The sequence below is a fragment of the Perissodus microlepis genome, chromosome 8 (assembly GCF_051167445.1).
Source record: "Perissodus microlepis isolate ML-2025 ecotype Zambia chromosome 8, ASM5116744v1, whole genome shotgun sequence".
Lineage (NCBI taxonomy): Eukaryota > Metazoa > Chordata > Actinopteri > Cichliformes > Cichlidae > Perissodus > Perissodus microlepis.
The window spans coordinates 17162363-17180422 of record NC_140468.1 but is presented as its reverse complement, the minus strand read 5'-3'; the positions used below and the strand labels follow the sequence as shown (position 1 = coordinate 17180422).

The following is an 18060-nucleotide window of genomic DNA, read 5'->3' as shown; positions in this document are numbered from 1 at the left end:
CGTAGTTTCAAAAAGTTGTGTCACTCATGTTCAAGTTCAGCAAATATTTTGGCTATATACTATATTCTAATTGTTTCACACACACACACACACACACACACACGCATTGAGGGCTAAACTAAACAAAGAGACCAGCAGAAATACACAGAGACTTTAGACAGGCTATAACAATGGTAAATGGCCTGTATTGGTGTTTAAACTGTTCTAAACATTGGAACCGCAGTGTATTTGTGCTTTGTTTGCTTGTTTATTACTATAGATCCACTGTAAAAATAAATAAATAAATACATAATTTAAAAAAATCAATAATAGATGGTGGAAATCAGGAATTTTTCTGTCTTTTAATTGTTTATCTATTGCATAATTACTTTGCTGTTGTATGAATGGCAATGGGTGAGGTCTTTAACAAAAGATATAAAACCTATGAGAATACAGTTAAAAGTTCTAAATTATTGCCCTCATTGTCCAGTCACCTGAATTCAAATTCATCTTTATTGTTACCCAACAGCATGAAAGCCAGCAGTGATATGTTGTTTTCTACATGTAATCGAATTTTTCTGTGTAAAAGTTATTCACAGACATTGGCTCCGTTGGGTTGTATGTTGTTTTTCAAGAGAAAAGCTGGACTGACGCCCAACAAGATTGTGGAGTGATGAATAAAGACTTGGCCAGTGCAGGGGGAGACACTGAAACTCTGGCATTGCAGCAAATAATCAGTGACAATAACAATGGCTCGCTGTCCTCAGTCTGGATCGGTTTGTTCAACGATGAGTGGAAATGGTCAGACCAGAGCAACAGCTCCTTCAGATACTGGGCCACTGATCAACCAAATAATGATGGAGTGTTCATTGTGCAGTCCTCCTCTCAAAGCACTTTGGGACAGAGGTTGTACTTACCTTAAACCATTTATCTGTTACATTGGTAAGCATATACAGGGTACATTTCTATTCTTTGCAAAGAGCTATTGATAAATACATCCTTTCTTTGTCAGTTACTGCGTGTTGGTTATTTTAAAATGATGTCCTAAAGATGACTTGAAGACTTATAAGAAAAACCACATGCTTACTTGATTCTATGTGTAGCTTCTGCAACAACAAAAAAAGAAGCAGCACAACATCAAGCAGAAAAGCGTCAGCAACTGCGAACAGAAATGTGAAGCCAATGATAAACATAAAAAAATGACTGGCTGTGAGTGAGGCTATTTTAAAGGAGGTCAGTTCTTTACTCTACTTTTTAAAGCTCTCCTAAAAGTCAAAGAGTCATAGTGGAGAGTTCTCAAGTATGAACGGCCCATTTAGGGTCATGCCAAAGCATCTCAATCGGATTTAAGTCTGGACTTTGACTAGACCATGAAAAAATGGACATGCTGGTGTGTTTCGGATCTTATCCTGCTGCAAAATGTTTGTGGGTGGTTCTCTATGTCAATGTTTGCTTATTGAGATCATTTAGCCTGCTTCACTTTGTCAGTGATTTCTTGATTCAGCAGGTCTGGCACTACTCAAATCTGTTTGTGGTAAATGAAATTAAACTCAAATGTGGTCAAAGTTAATTCAAGATTAAACAAATACGGCGATTACTTTTCACATAGGGCCAGGTAGGTTTGAATAACTTTTTCCCCATCATAAATCAAATTATCATTTAAAAACTACATTTTGTATTTACTCAGGTTATCTTTGCCTAATAAAATTTGTTTGAGGATCTGAAGCATGCAAGAAAAAAAAGAACGCAGGGCAGATACTTTTTCACAGCACTGTCTGTGAGAAAAATAGCCTGAACATAAATTTTCTTGGTGATATCAGTTGAGGCAAGTAAGTCAGCGCTGGTGTTGAGCGTTGCACAGAAATATACAGACACCCAACAGGTTTCTTCATGAGCAATCTGCTAACCTGGGGGAGAGACGTTTCAAAGCAACAAAAACAAACAAACAAAAAAAAAACCCACTAGTTTTTTCTTTAAGAATACCTTTATTTCCCCTCGTAATATTGCATTAAAAAGGCTCATGAGAACAACATAATAAGAGAAGCTGATCTGGAGTAAAAACCAAAGAAGGCAGCAGTAAGTGGAGAAAAACATCAATCTGTGTCACAGGTACACTTTACATCTAATCCAGGTCTGACCTGCAGCGCTGCGTGGGACTGAATAATTGCACATCATATTCATAAATACAACTTGCATTGTTATGGTGCTTTTAAACAGTGGTAACAATAAAGTAAAAATATAAAATACATTTATAGCAGTTGAATAACTAGATTGTATGTCTAAGTTTAACTAAGTTAAACTTAGTGAATACAAACTAAGCCTCCAAGAAAAAAAAAATAAAAATATGGCACTGGATATATTTAATTAATTTAAAATAGCCATGTATCTTCACTACATGTATAACCAGCCTGGTGCTTTAAGTACAGCATTACAGTTGTGTATGTAAAAAGCAATTTATACACATCGAGTAAACACTGAGAAGTCACAGACTTCCATGATTCTAAAATACCTGGTGTCATCGTTACAGCAGTTTTGCATTCAGATGGTAGAAAATGAAGTCACCTCAACAGTCCATCATGTTTTCTCCCCATGCCAATACTCCAAAATCCACACTAACATCCCACAGCGTTTTCCCAAACAGATCCAACAACAGAGGAGAGTTTTATCTTTACTTGTGTCAAAAACACACTGCAGAAATTTGCATTCATTTACTCCCTGCAATAAGGTGAAGTTAGGATCTCCCATCCTAACACTGAGATGTGTACTGGCCCCACTGTACTTTTCATTTACACGTGCACATTTCAAGTTGTTTCACTGTTAAAACCAAACTCTGCAGACCCTTTCTCGCTCCATGCACCCATCACACAGCTAATACAAACGCACAAACATATGCATATCAGTAAAAACATCACCTCCGTTGTTATCATTTTCCAGTGGAGCTGTCTCACGAATATCAACTACCTGGCTATAAATGCCTCAGACTAAATTAAGAATAAAAACCCGCCTTTCTTCACTTCATATTGTAATGCCTGCACATGTTCCCTTCAGCATCACATCTTCTGATTTGAATATCTACTGCTCTTTCTTGACCTTGGGTTGGCTCTCTTCCGTTTTGCTGGCCTCTGTTTGGCTTGGGCTCAGCAGCTTTAGCAGATCACGGAGGGCTTGTCTGATCTGATCACCAAACTTATGAGCGTCCTTCAAGGAGAGACGAAGAGCACAGAATAAGGAGAAGGAAGGGGAAAAAGCATTAGCATAGCGTTAAAAAACAAACAAGCAAACAAAACAAAATTGAGCCAATAAAAAATTAATGTCATATTATGCCTTTTTAAAAAATCTAAATAATAGTAAGAATGGTCATTGCATAACAAAATATAAAAATTTTAAAGGTTTACTTGTGCAGTGAACAACCATGTCTTTCTGTAAATAACTACAGGCATAAGGGAGCATAACACAATTCTAGATTTACATATGAAGTACTAAAATACACATCTGGTTTTCTTACTCCAAGTAGACATTTGACTACAAATTGACCAAAAGCATTAAACTCACAGTGTCTGGACATGAGTGTTTGCACGAGATGTGGAAGTTAATCATGTTCTCTCCCAAAACGCAGTAGGACACCCCATATCCATCATCGGCCACCTGAAAGGCACAAAAATACTTGAATCATCACCAGTCCCTTGAATCTGTATTCATGTAATCTGTCCACTAATCCAGTAGGAACTATATAGAATAAAATAAATAATTGTAGAACAATTATTTAAAGTCTGTGAAACACCGGAGGTGGTACTGACCGGACCAAAGCCTCCTCCACAGGAGACATACTCCGGGTGGTTATCTATGTCAAACAGCTCCACCTGCTGGATGGGAGTCTGACTTGTGGACAGCCTCCATGGCTCAGACAGAACCTGAACCACACACAAGCCACCACATCAGTTTGCTAACATCAACTCAGTGTAAGCGCTACTAGACAAAAACACGACATGGAAACAAACCTCTTTGAGGAAAGGAGACTCCACTCCGAGGTATTTGGACACCACGTAGAGGCAGAACAGATGTCTGTCAATGCCGGCTCCAGTCATAGCCAAGCGGTAAAGTAGCTGGTGCTTTTCTGTGGCAACTCGGAACAAATGTTTGCACACGTCTGCTGCCTGGTGGAGAATGACGTGGTGAAGTGACATGGCTGTGTTGTGTTTAGGTTTTATAAAACAAATCAGGAGAGGGTTTTCATGCTCTCACCTCTCCGCCCTCCAGCGCTCGGATGAAGGCGCTAGACTCGTTGGTGCAGGAGCGAACAGTCTCAGTCCTGCCCTCCCTGAACAGACGGGTCATGGAGGCTTCATATGTCAAACAGAAAGTCCCCCGTTCCTGCAACCACGCAAAACAACAACAACAGCAAAAAACAAACAACTGATTAAAGTGTACAATTGTTTCATATGCCATGTGTTCACTTTCTGTGTTAAGCACATTGAGCTCTAATGTAATATATGCTATAAAAATAAATAAAGTTGTCAATCTCGTATCCTACCAGACATCTGAAGTCTGATTAACACTAGTCTCACATGTCTCCAAAGCAAGTTTCAGCCTTTTTGGGTGTTTGGTTCAAACTCACTTTGTCTGTTTTGGGGTCATTAAATTAAATCATTACCTCAAACTGAAATCACAAATTCATAAAGGTTCATTTTCAGTGCATGGAACCTTTAATTATGTATTACATATTAGATTCACTTTTAAACATCTCAAGTTAAAGAGTGGATGCGGACCATCAGAGTTATGTAACTCTGCTTTGTTTAAACAGGTTAAACTTTTGAACAGATGTCAGTCTGACCTCAAACGTTTAAACCTGCATGTGTTCTCTTTATGTTAAAGCTCATCATTGTTTTACATGTTTAGGTAAGGTATCAGATGGTAACACTGCCATTCGACTTCAGTGGAACACTCACCCTGAAGTAGGCCAATTGAAGAGCCATCTGAATGAAGCCGTCTGGACTGACTCGACACTTCTTGACTTTTCCTTTGCCAAATTCTTGGAAGGAGAAAACATGGAAGTCCACATCATCAGCCAGCGCCTGGGCCACAGCCAGAGACTGAGCGATCTGCTCTTCACACTGTCACACACACAGTGAAAAACAACATCAGTCAAAACTGAGATATGTATAACCTCTGCATGATCTATAACCCCATAAGAGCTGCAGTTTTGGAGATGCTCTGACCCAGTCGCTTAGCTAGCACATTTTGGCCCTTATCAAACTCTCTGAAATCCTTATGCTTGCCCATTTTTGTGCTTCTAACAAATCATCTTACAGGATAAAATATTCACATTCTCATTGCCATGAGCCATGATGAAGAGATAATCAGTGTTATTCACTCCACCTGTCAGTGGTCATAATGTTATCCCTGAATTTCTTGTACTTTCTTGTTTCCGTCTTTATGACAATAGCTTGCTTCATTTAGGAAAATGTTTAATGGAAAAATTTCAACACAGAACTAACTTCTGGAGGGATTTCCCAGCTGAGCTTCACTGGTCGGGGCAGGGATGGATCCACGTCTCCTTTACAGTGACCTTCTGCGTTGTAACCGAGCTGGAAGCTGTCAGTGGCCAGAGTGTACTGGAAACGCACAAACGCATCTAAAATTATAGCTACTCAGAGCAACATAACAACATTCCAAGTTTTCTTTTGTATTCCTTACCTCCCACACGTGTGCCAGCACTGGCGCATCAGCCCAGGAGTGCTCTGCATTGATGCCATTTTTCCCGTTCTTGTAGTAAACAACTGTGAAGGACTTGTCAAACCACCTGCATGGCGACCAATAATAACAGATCACTACAGGAAAATCTCCACCAAGTCAACAGCAGAGCAACAATAACTTGATGACAAATTCATAACACAGTGAATATTTTAGTGCAAAAGTACCTGTCATAACATTTCCCGTGCAACAGAGATTTGGCGTAGCGGTCTAAACTGGCTGCTGGGTCATCTCCCATCATGCCCTGCTCTTCGTCATCTAGGGTCACAAAGAACGCGGCCTTCTCGATGCAATCCAAAGAGCGTTTATTGATCCCGCTGCTGAAATACTTGGTCCTGGCCTTAGCCCAGGGAACTCTAGTGATTATAGACATTTACATTAGAATTACAGTGTGGTGTATGTTGCAGGTAATGTAAACAATCAAACTGACCTGTCTCCAGCAGTCAGGGCCCCAAGTTTGGCCTCCCCTTTGGAAGGAGGTGAAGGGTCATCTAGGATCCTCTGAATCTGGAATTCAATCTCCCTCGGAGACAGAAGTCTGCCTGCCTGGTACACCCTGAGACGAAAGTAGCGCCCTCTGTGGTAAACCACAATGTAGTCACTGTCCTGCCAATGCTGGACGGTATCTTTGGATAGAAAAGAAGAAAGAAGATGGTAAAAGACAAAGTGGACATACTGTGGTGTAAAATAGTGATGAATTTAGTGAAGATAATGAGGTGGGATGTGAAAATGTTGATGGTGGGAAGGTGCTGTAAAAAAACCCCACAATGTCAGGGAAACACATACATAAGATGATAGACTTAACTTACAGGTTAAGGTGTCTTGTGTCCCTAAAATAAATGCATGCACACTGTGTGTGTGTGTTTTCGAAACCTTTAGTTTTTTCCAAAGTAGCCTAAAGGCCTGATCAGATTTTGGTTTATTATGCTTGTGCTGGTGCATTATGTGTTACCATGTAATCCCGTGTTTTATATGCGGTACCAGCCAACAGCAACAAAAAAAAAATGCTGGGCTTTTTTCCCCTCGTGGGTCCTCTCTCTTTGTTGTCGTCACTTATTTCTGTGGGAAAACATATTTGCTCCTCATATTTTCTACTTCTTTTTACACCTCCATTGCAATAGTTTAAACAATCTCCTCCAGGGAGTCTGAGTCCTTATAATGAGATGGTGATGATTATTCTCTCACTGATAAATTTGAAAACTGCAGTGAAAAAGTCTCCACAAATGCACAGGAGCATTCAACAGGCCAATAACAATAGCTGCTGCCTGTGTCAATGTGATATATAGTTACACCTTTGTTGAGGTACACATCAAGTTTATGGCGTGGGGTTTCAGTGTAGCTAAAATCCCCAGTAACACTGTAACATAGACGAATTCACAACAACCCAGCACACCATTCTAAATATTTCAGGTCTTGTCCAATGCAAACTGAATGCACATGGTGTGAGATGGTCAGGATGTTGCCATGAGCATCTAAAAAGATGTTGTAAAAAGACTGCAATGCTAAACCATCATTATCATACATGACTGAAACACCTGGCCTCACTGAATTCAAGCCAAGTGTAGGGCAAAGCACAACTTCACTGATTAGGTTTACAATGACCTAACCTAAGCCAGGCTGTGACTGAGAACAACTGCAAAAAACGTAGTCAAATTTGAGCCTGCATGCTTGAGTGGAATTGCAATAATAAAAGCAGGAATGAAATTTGGGTTTCTTTACACTATGATCTGTAACTTGAAATGACTGACAGAGTGATCGTCATATATCATGATGCCCAAACACAAACTATATCATATGAAACAAGAATTCTTGTCAATTTTAAATTGTTTTTTTTTTTTTTTTTACTTTTTTGGGGGGCATTTAGAGACCTAAAAAAATTTGGGGCCAGTTGAGTAAGAATATAAATACTACCTGTTAGTATTCCAGGGATTCGACAAGTGTCAAACATCCGCTCAAACTGATAGGAACAGCAAGGAACTGCAGACCTCAGCAACCACTGAGTAGAATAAGAGAAGTATGGACCAGACCAGGAACAGTATAGGGAAGAAGGAGGAAGAGGAAACAAAGGTTGATAGAAAGGAAGTGTTGGGAAGAGAAGAAGGAAAAAAATGAGTTTAAGACAGCGTCTCTCCAGAAACCCAGACAGACCTGAGATGAAACCAGCAGGCGAGAGGAGATGGATGAGAGATGACAGGATGAGCTGTTCAGCAGAGACATTGTGACTCAGTGAATCAGAGACGCCTTACTTGAACCACACAAACATACAAACACACACTAACACAATTTTCTATCCCATGCTTAAACTCCAGAGGCTTCAGACACCTTCAGTATGCCTCATCATTGCTGAAGGGGAGGTGTGTTAGCAATGCTCGCTATGAAGTCTGAAAATGGAGCAGACTTCGCATTCAGACATTTCTGTGGATCAGAATGCTGTTGACGCGTGCATGCTGCTCAGTCTCTTTACCCGTCTCCTCTCCAGGAATGCGTGTGGTGTTGAATATCCTCTCACACTGAGCAGCACACAGAGGAATGACAGTGCCTGGTATACGACTCTGGGAAACAGAGAGGAGAAGACGAAGGCGAGGGCACGGGGAGAAGAACAGAAAAAAGCCATGGAAGAAACGTAGGGCCAGAGAAAAGGAGGAGATTTTTTTTTTTAAGAGTGAGAGGGAAACAGGGAGGTAAATAAAGAAAAATCAAGCAAGTAAAGAAGAGATTGAAAAGGATACAAAAGGAAGGGGTAAAGATGAGTATGGTATGATAACATAAGGGAAATGTCTTTACAAAAAAATAAAATGTATGGAGATACAAGGCACATAAACGCTGATGGATAGATGAATGAAAGAATTAATGCTACACACACACCACATACTGATGGCCTCATGCACCCACTCTATTCTACATATCACATAATACACTGATGTTTGAAAAATAACATTAAAATATGAGACATCCAGTTAACAAGCCATCTGTTGCTATAGCACAAAGATAAGAAAAATGAATGCTTTCATATATACGTAGCAGCAGGGGTGGACTGGTGGCTTAACTCACAGGTTTGAGCTCTTCTTTGTTGAGTTTGCGGCGGTAAAGGAAGAATGAATGGATGCTGTTGCCGGCCCTGGCTGCCTGGATGGGAGTTGGAGTCACATACAAGAAGTCCTGCGGAGAAAATGAACAGATACAGAAAGTAAGGATCATCCAGACAAAATGATCCCTGAGTACATCTAGGATTAAAAGGTGACAGGTTTGAGGTTATGGAGAGGTTTACATTAGAAATACTGATTTGCTGGCACCATGCCCTAATTAAAAACACAGAGAAATATGACGTGGAGAAAGTACCCACGTCATATTTCTCTAAAAACAGTGGCACCAACATGGTCTCCAGGGGGCGATACTTGTGATGGCAAAACATTTTGGCTGTCCCTCTATGAACCTGGCTCTGCTGGAGATTTCTTCCTGTTGAAAGCGAGTTTTTTCCTCCCACTGTCTCCAAGTACTTGCTCATAAGGGATGGTCTGATTGTTGGGTCTTTACCTTACAACGTAGAGAGCCTTGGCAGTCAGTGATTTTATTGTCTGCATTTTTGCAAATGCTCTCTACACCACTGTTTGACTATTCAGACAAGGTTTGCTTATATATGATTTGTACACAGGACCTAGGAACAAAAAACTCTGAGTAAAAGACATCTTGTCTTTTGCACAAAGATTCTTCATATTCATTCAGTTACTCATTTTTAGAAATTAAACACTCATCACTGCATTTTCATTCCTGAGCAATGCAAAAAAGCGATGCTGGCCTGGCAAAAACTTTATGTAGTGCGGATCTTGGCTATTATCCTTTAATATGTTTAATGGCGCAGAAAAATGAAAATCTATTGGCTTGCTCAAAATACCAACTTGTATTCAATCCGGAGTTAGGGTCATCGTCTCTTAGAGCAGAAATATCTTAAAGAAACTTAATGCAGTAACACTTTCTTACCATGCCATAGTAGTTACTGTTGACCATGATTGGGCTTCGACCCCGGAGGTAGACATATTCCTCCCACCAGTCACTGACCTGAAAGCAAAAGTGACTGCATATTCACACAAGCTAAATAATTCAGACCACAGATATACATTGTTAATGGAATTTGAAATTTTCTCTTAATGGCTTTGCTTTGGCCACACCTTACCAGATCACTGTGACCAACCACTTACATAGTTTGAAGCCCAGAGAGCTTTGAGTTTGAGGTACCACTGCAGGCGGTTACCAAGGCTGCTCTCAAACTCTGCGGCCAGCTTGGTCATGCGTTCATACTCTTTATCATCCATCAGCGGACGCACTGATTCCAAGTACTAAATGAAACAGGTAACGTGATAAAAAAAATGTTATATGAGCACAAACATATCTAATTCTGTCGATACAATACAAAAATTATTTTTCTATTCCTCCTTTGCTCAGTGTGGATTAATATAAACCTTGTTTTTTTTTTTTTACTAAATTCTCAACTAGCTAAAAAAAACAAAAATAAAAAACTGAAAACGAATGATGAATGTGATAAAAGAACCATCTGTTTTATGGTCAGTGATCAGCATGTTATCATTTCCTCTGCTTCATGTGACATCTCACCCTCTTGACTGTGTCCTTGATGGTGGGCACAGGGAGATTTGGCAGCGAACCCTGATAGCTGTAGAGCAGCGGCTTTCTGCCAGAAAAGATGCGCACCAGCGCCTGACATAGACACACAAGGAGAGACGCACTGTAAATATGAATGCACATCACACCTATATGACTCACAGTAGTTGGTTTGGATTTGAATCCAGTAATTTACACAAGTATTTCACAAGATAAAAATGCCATGTAAAATAAATAAACATTAGATTTTTATGCTAAATAATGAGGGCCTCTAAACTTAGACTCAAAGCAAAGCTGTAAATAAAAATGCTTTATTCTAATGCATAAAAATATCATATAAACTTGGTATGATAGAGGGACACCTGATATTTTACGAGATCTAAAACCAGATGGACAGTGGAAGGTAGTTATGTCACACTGGGAAGTGGAAAAACTGAAGAAAAAGCACTGACCACCCAGATTTTGGTGGTGGTGGACATCTTGCCATGCTGCTCGAACATCCAGCGGTGGTAGGAGAGGAGCTGCTTGAGGCACAGGCGCATAGTGAAGATGAGCATTAGCCAAAGCATGGTGCTGAAGAGCACTGCTGACACCACTGCCTGGCACTGTGTACTCATCGACTGGCTGGAAATGATGTGTGTGTGAAATAAAATGAGACAAAAAGAAGATGAGTGAACAAGACTCGAGTACAAGACAGTACGAAAGCTTCAGATGCTGCAGTGAAGAAAGAAGATGGACACATTTAATATTTAAGACAAAGGCGGGCAAGAAAGAAAAAAGAAAATTCATGTTGATTTAGCTTCTGGCTACAGGTTCCACCAACTATATTTTTATTACAAGCATTTTTGTTTATTAAAAACAGACAAGAAAAAAAACATAGATCTCTGTTTAGCAGGGAGACACAATCTCATTGCCTTAAAGTGTGCTTATAGTTGTAGTGAACCCATTACAACTCAAACAAAAAACGTGTTTTTTTTGGTCAATCTGACTAAAAACCAGAGAAACATTACATTTGCACTCATATGCAGAGCTTTTTGGAACTTATAAATGCAAGTGTGTCATATCTGGTTGGTATTTTTATTGAATCACAGTAAAACTAAAGTATTAATTCTGTTTATTTAACAACTAATAAGAAAACATTCATTCATTAATACACTGATCTCTCTGTGAGTGTCACAGAAAATGAAGAAAGGGTGCCTCTTAATCATCTTAATCTGACACTGTTTAACCTCCTAGGACCTGGCGTCCATATATGTGGACATCACATTTCGGGATGTCTAGACCAAAATACAAAACTTTACTCTACAAGGACCTGATATATATATACGAGGACATTATACTGACACTGTTCTATCGAAATTTAAAACAAATGTCCTCATATGTGGATCTTATTTTTGTCAGAGACAAAAATCAGATTTAAAAAAATCTAGAAATTCTTTACATTCATCAGGTCCTGAACAGCCCAAATAGCAAAGAGAATTTAAAAATGCATGCAATGTAAGAGTTCGGGTCTTAGGAGGGTTAAAGGAGTCATGAGGTGTGTTACCTGACTGGCAGGTGCTCCTGTATCTTGGCTATGAGTCCCATTGAAGGGTCTGAGCGAGTGTACATAGTAGCCAGGATTGCGATGACCACAAACAGCCAGGATGACGGACTAGCAGGATACACTCCTGTTATCACACTGTTCTGGTAGAGTGAGAGAAAAAAAAATGTTATTCTCTGTTTGTAGTCATTTCACTGGCATGCTGTACACAAATTCACTTATAATTAAGGTGCAGATTACATAAATGTTCAACTATGAATGGCTAAATTAGATCCAGCTCGGTTTCACATTGGATTTATAAAAGATATTACCAGTAATTAAACTGGAAATTTAAGCCTCGAAAAGGTGGGTGTCCAACACGGTAAAATGCTACCACATCAAAACAACTTTAGTAATTATTCATAGCGCCTCTGAAAGAGTGTGATCAAAGTGAAGACAAAATAAAGAAAGTCAAACACTCACTTCTGAAGCGTGTGCAGTAATGTGTTGTGTTCATCGCTGACAATTAAACCCACATGAAAAAAAAAAAACTTGCTCAAAGCAAAACTAAAAATAACTGTTATACAAAGACAAACATAATGAGACTAAAATGAAAACAAAACTACAGGGTGAAAGCCACTCTGACATTTAACTGCAGCTCAGATGCACGTGCTACTGTAATGAGTTAAGGAACCACTGTAATACGAAAAGAGGAAGAATGATACCAACAATGTTTTAGGGACATGCCGCTTAACACGAACAAAGATACCTTAATTCTGACGATACGCTTCTTCCATGAACGCATGCCAGAGAGGTAGATCTCAGTGAGGGCCTGGTGGGACAGCTGCAGATCAATGCCATCTGGGGTAACGGTGAATTGAAAAGCGACGGCTTGGTGGGCTTCTGCCATGATTACTGTGCACAGTGAACCTGAAATAAAGACGGAGCAGAGGAGAGGAAAGGTTTTCTTTAACTAACAATTTAGAAAAGTCATCTGACACCCTAGAGGCCAGAGAACCGAGTGTTTAGACACAAGAACAAGAACACGTGTGGAAAATTACCAACCTCAGGCGAAATTAAACATCAGGCGAAAGTATTCAACATTCCAGGTGCCGACTTTTAAAACAGGCACAAAAGAACAAAAACCTGTTTAAATATCTAACAGGTTTTCCAGATAAACAGAATAGGCGAAATTCTGTTAACTTTGGGATGAGGCAAATTCTGTGCTTTTCCATTCCAGAAAGGCTTAAAAACCAACTACCTGACACGTTGTCCTGGCCTCCCCTCCTGCTGAGCCTGAAGGCGCTGTTAATCATTATATGACCAATGTCAAAGCACATATCTGTTTTACAAGGACATAATAATAACATGCTTTTATCATTAATCTGTTACCTAGAGAGGAACTGTGCCTGATTATAACTGAGCTTTGTGGACATTAAGCCACTGATAACCTGGCAGTTAAAACATCTGTTCATTACTGTAGTAATCACTGTTTAAATATGTATGTATGAAGCTTTAGACACTAATAAACTAACAATCTTATGTGATGCTGTGATCGACCGCACTGATAGAAATTCTCGTCACAATCAGTGTGCTGCTGACTATGTGAATGTGTGAATGAGTCCGAACTATGAATGAACAGAGGGCACTGAATGAAAAGCAACAGTGTGAACTTTCTGACTCATTCTACTACTTTCTTTTTTTAAGATAAAGGTCATGACCTACACTGGCATGCATTCATATTTCTGTTCCACTAAATTGAAATATGGCCTCTATCCTCTGTAATGCAATGGGAACTTGTGGTATTGGAACTCTATTGATGACTTTTCTTGGCACCCCTAATTCAGAGTAAACATACTTGGAGTTGATACAGTTAACAAGCTGATTCCACTTCACTCATGTGAAAGAGGTCATGAAGAATTATATTAAAATTTTTTCACAGGAAAAAGCGTCATTGTTGCAACAAATGAGGTTAAGAAAGAGAGACGCTGGAAGAAAAGAGTTTGGCTAATCATGCAAATTTGCAAACAAACATAATTATTTACTATTTTACTGCAAAGCTCTGAACTGCAGCATCATTGCTGTACTGCTCAACGGATTTCCAAGAATCTATGCTGATAGTGAATAAAAGCTACTTTTAGGGTCACCACAGTGGGCAGCTCCACATGTTTGATTTGGCAGATTTTTACACCAGATGCTTTCCCTGACGCAATCCCCCAAAGGGATTTGTGTCTCCTCCCAGAATTCAACCAATCTGATCCTTCACTTGTTAGGAAAATATGTAACAACTACATGTAACAGCCACTCCATTTACAGCCCATTTTAATCCACAACTCTGAACACATGCAATTCAGCATAAATCACCAAAGCAGTCTGGCCTTGACACTGAACCCTCCGGCTTCAGGCTCAACAAACCTTACTAAGCTATTGCTTTTACTTTAAAGTACACCCCATAGGTGAGGAGTTGCAAATGTAAATCACCATAAAAGACCTGATTGAGGCATTACCCTTTGTAGCAATAACAAATTAAAGCATCTGCCAGATAAATATTAGATTAACTGCTAACAAGTCCTTGGCTATGAGATTTAGCTATCCAGGGGTACATTACAACAACCAGGACATGTACAAGGAACATCTCCACTGCTACTTTCTTTAACATCAACTGGCCCCCTTAAACCAGTAAACGGAAAACAGATTGCAGCAGTAACCTCTACACGTCGTGAACTGTGATATTTCTCATGTGTAACTTGGTTACAGCAGCTGCTGGGCCCTGAAGGTGGTAGCGAATGAAGTGAAGATGATTCATCAGACTGAAAATGAGTTTATGCTAAGCTGAACACATCCATCATGTGCATTTGAGCATTTTTAAAGACAAGTTCAAAATAACTCCTTTCAAATGCAAAGTGAACTTGAAACTTGATTTGATGTTTGATGGGGGGAGGCGCTGACCGGCTGCTGATGTTATTGGATATTTCTAAAGCAATTACTGATTCTCTTCACAAAGGGAATTGATTTTCCGCCACAAAAAAAAGGCTATGGATAATGCCCTGAGGTACAGTGACTGTCACACTGGAATGCATCCCTGTGGAAGCTAAACCTACTGCATCTAAAATAATACAAAACACATGTTTTCTCACCATCACTAGACCCCAGTGAGGTGATGAGCTTTATGTCATATCTGGAATATCTGCAGTACTCTAAAAAGCTGCACCTGTTTTACTTCAGCTCCTTTTTGTCAGGGACAACAGAGGCACAGCACACCTGCTCAGGTCATATCTGAGGCACGTGCCATGAGGGAGCCTTTTTATGCGGGTCCCTCTAGATTTAATATCAATATCTCACTGACTAGACTAAAACTTTTGAGAGCTTAATGTGTACTCAGGTGTGTATTAATCCTTTTAATTCCTATTATCAGATGCTGACACAGCGTAACAACAGCATTTTGATCAACTTAAAGATATCGTTTAATTTATACAAGTAACAGATAAGGGGTATAATGAGCTGTGATAAGATAAGTTGCTTTATCTATGAACTAAACCAGAAAAAACTGGCAAACACTGCCAGCAGATCAGCATTGAAATCAGACAGAAAAAGAAGAACTAGGCAGGGCTAGTGAAAACTAGGTGAAAGGTAAACACCAACACCACTGAGGAATTTACACCACAACAAAGTACAAGCAAACTGCATTAAGCTTGGTTAAGCATAAGAATGCCCATTGCACCAGACCAGAGACGTATGTTTCGGGTTGTGAAAATAAAGGTTGTTGCTCCTGTTGCTCATTAACTTTGAGAGAATGACTTTTGTGCACAGGGGCACACTTGTGCTCAGAAAACGGCTATGAGGTTCAAGAAAAGATCAAGAGCCGTTGGATTCTTGGTGTTTCTACAAGCTCAGCTTATCTCGACTAAACATTTCCTGTCTGTATGACGAGTAACAAGAAGAAAAAAAACAAAAAAAAACCCCACAAACCCTGTGCGTTACACAACTCTGGTGAACATGACACCATGCCATATTGGCTTTAACTTCAGTACATGTGTTTAGTGTATAATCATGTTGGCTTTAACCTTGGTGAATGTGTATAGTGACTACAAGAACTGAAAGTGTAATCATTATGTGCACATTGTTCAGGAACTCAAAAACACTTTAATTCAACATGTGAAGCACTGTATCTTCTGTGTTATTGCACACAAATATCCTGCAGAAAATCAACAACTGACCATCGTGCCCATCAGCCAAGCTTATGTGCTGGCTCTTCTCACTTGCCCATGTTTTCATTTGGACAGATATTAAAAATTAAAGGTCTGTAATGTAATGTAAAATCTGGTATTGTTAAACAGACTGAAGTAATTCAGCTTAACAACAATTTTCAGACGTGATGTCAGACGGATATGCACAGTGCAGGTTTGAATAGCAAAAAATGCAATGAAAATTTATTTCATAAAACTAAGAGCTTCTTGTTGTGAAAACACTGACAATCCAAGCCAAGATCCTTTTTTAAATGACTTCATTAGACTCCACGATGCTTTGATGGGATTTACAACTCAATCCACGAAAAATCAATCAGCGCTTCCACCTGAGCCCCTCAGATTCAGCTCCTTTTTTGTACAATAGCTGTGGTATATTCAATAAAGCCAGTTAACATTTGATATCAAAATGTAGGTAAGAATGGTACCTTTAAAACATCTGCCCAGAATACACTTTTTGATGTTTAGTCCAGTAAACTATATAATACAAATAATGCAGCTAAAGCATGCAGGGTACCAATGATTTTTTTCCCTGTTGCTTTATGTCAGACATTAAACTGGTACAGACTTTCTGCTGGAAACTGTGATAAATCCCATGACATTGATGCTCACAGTTACAGAAAAAGCATGCTGAACAGAAGACCGTGACACTTAAGGCGGGTGTTAAATTTATTTTTTCAGATTTGTTTGATGTCATATAGCATGACTAACTAGATATGTAGCATTACTTTGTTATAAAGTCTTCCACAAAAGAGGGAATGTGAGGGCCCATACTTCGACATCACCAGTCTAATACGCTTGTACATCATCAACTCACTTGAGATTGACCCGAAGTTCACCTGAGCCACTGTGGTTTCCAGATATGACTAAGCAGAGGTGTACATGTCAGGCAGAAAACTTACGAGTGGAAGCAGCTCATTCCCAAACTCTGGATGGGAACATCAAGCTGTGCACTCTGCCGCCGATATGCGAAATATGTTTAAGATAACAAGTCAACAAAGCGATTAACTGTGGAGATAACAATCTGGCGCATACGGAAACCGAAAAAAAAAAAGCGTTATCAAAGATGTATAACATTTTAATAACCATAACAATAACAAAAAAGATACGTCCTGCTTAAACAAAGTAAAATCCAATTCACAGCAGTGACAGTGAAAAAAATAATATAAAAATAAAATACAAATATATATATGGTACGTTTTTAATAATTATCGAAATTATTTCTGAAAGCGTTATGTTCCTGTTAGCTATAACCACAGTAAGGCAAGTGGTGACGGTTAAAGCCAGCTAGTGTTTTGCCCAAGTGCAGCAGGTATGAAAATTAACGTTAGCCGTGGCTAGTGCTCGCTAGCAGAGCACCCAGCCCTTCATGGAGTTGGGGACATACAAACGGCTGCTGATGGTGCATGTTAACAGTGCTAACAAAGATGCGACCGTTTGTCTCCTCTTTGCAACACACTAAAAGCACCGTCAAAAGCTTGTTAAACATACCTGTTACTCCTAACGGATGTCAAAATTCCAGAAATCTCTGAGAAGCAGGAACCGACGGCTAACTTCCGACGTCGCACAAGCACACGGTAACCGCTACAGTAAGGTCTGGAAAACCACCACCTCCTCCTCCTCCTCCTCTTCCTCTTCGCGGGTGTACTACATTGATGCTCGCTTTATGAGCTGAGGTTGCCTTTAAGGACTGTCGTAAATTTCACGACAACGCTTTGAGAGTAACGCCCATAATACCTGAGCGATGAGGCAATGCCAATCTTCTTAAACAAAATGCCGAGAGTAGGAGTCTTTGTGAAATGTTAACGTTTTTAACGGGTGGATAGTTTGGATCACGTGGCACAGCTTTCCTTGTTTCTACAAGAGAATAAAACATAGGTTTTCTGTTTTATATTTTAGCAAAGCAATTAAGGTCTCTTACACATATTTCTGAAAAATCTTGATTCAAGT

At 39.5% G+C, this 18060-nt stretch overlaps 1 protein-coding gene across 2 annotated transcripts; it reads right to left on the bottom strand.

Annotated features, from left to right (window-relative positions):
- Window positions 1–1944: 1944 nt before the first annotated feature.
- On the bottom strand, window positions 1945–17765 carry LOC146381742 (carnitine O-palmitoyltransferase 1, liver isoform). 2 transcript variants are annotated; one of them, XM_084937837.1, is made up of 19 exons: window positions 17602–17765; window positions 12636–12796; window positions 11891–12030; window positions 10797–10968; window positions 10339–10440; window positions 9927–10064; window positions 9709–9786; window positions 8782–8889; window positions 8195–8282; window positions 6161–6356; window positions 5898–6086; window positions 5674–5779; window positions 5475–5591; window positions 4926–5090; window positions 4222–4350; window positions 3978–4133; window positions 3777–3890; window positions 3532–3624; window positions 1945–3177 (listed from the first exon to the last, which is right to left on the bottom strand). In XM_084937837.1, exons 2-19 carry the CDS (start codon window positions 12774–12776, stop codon window positions 3052–3054), a joined length of 2358 nt encoding a protein of 785 aa, XP_084793963.1. In that variant the 5' UTR covers window positions 12777–12796; window positions 17602–17765; the 3' UTR covers window positions 1945–3051. The 2 variants fall into 2 exon arrangements, with proteins under 2 accessions (XP_084793963.1, XP_084793964.1); XM_084937838.1 differs by lacking the exon at window positions 8195–8282 and adding an exon at window positions 7642–7726 and having other exon boundaries at window positions 17602–17764.
- Between the last annotated feature and the right edge of the window lie 295 nt (window positions 17766–18060).

Excerpts from the sequence above, each read along its gene's own strand:
- LOC146381742 (XM_084937837.1), bottom strand. The coding sequence starts at position 12,776 with ATGGCAGAAGCCCACCAAGCCGTCGCTTTTCAATTCACCGTTACCCCA. Across the intron at positions 10,441-10,796 it reads CCACCACCAAAATCTGGGTG|GCGCTGGTGCGCATCTTTTC; the intron begins GTCAGTGCTTTT and ends TGTCTATGTCAG. Across the intron at positions 8,890-9,708 it reads ACAGTAACTACTATGGCATG|GACTTCTTGTATGTGACTCC; the intron begins GTAAGAAAGTGT and ends TTTTCTCCGCAG.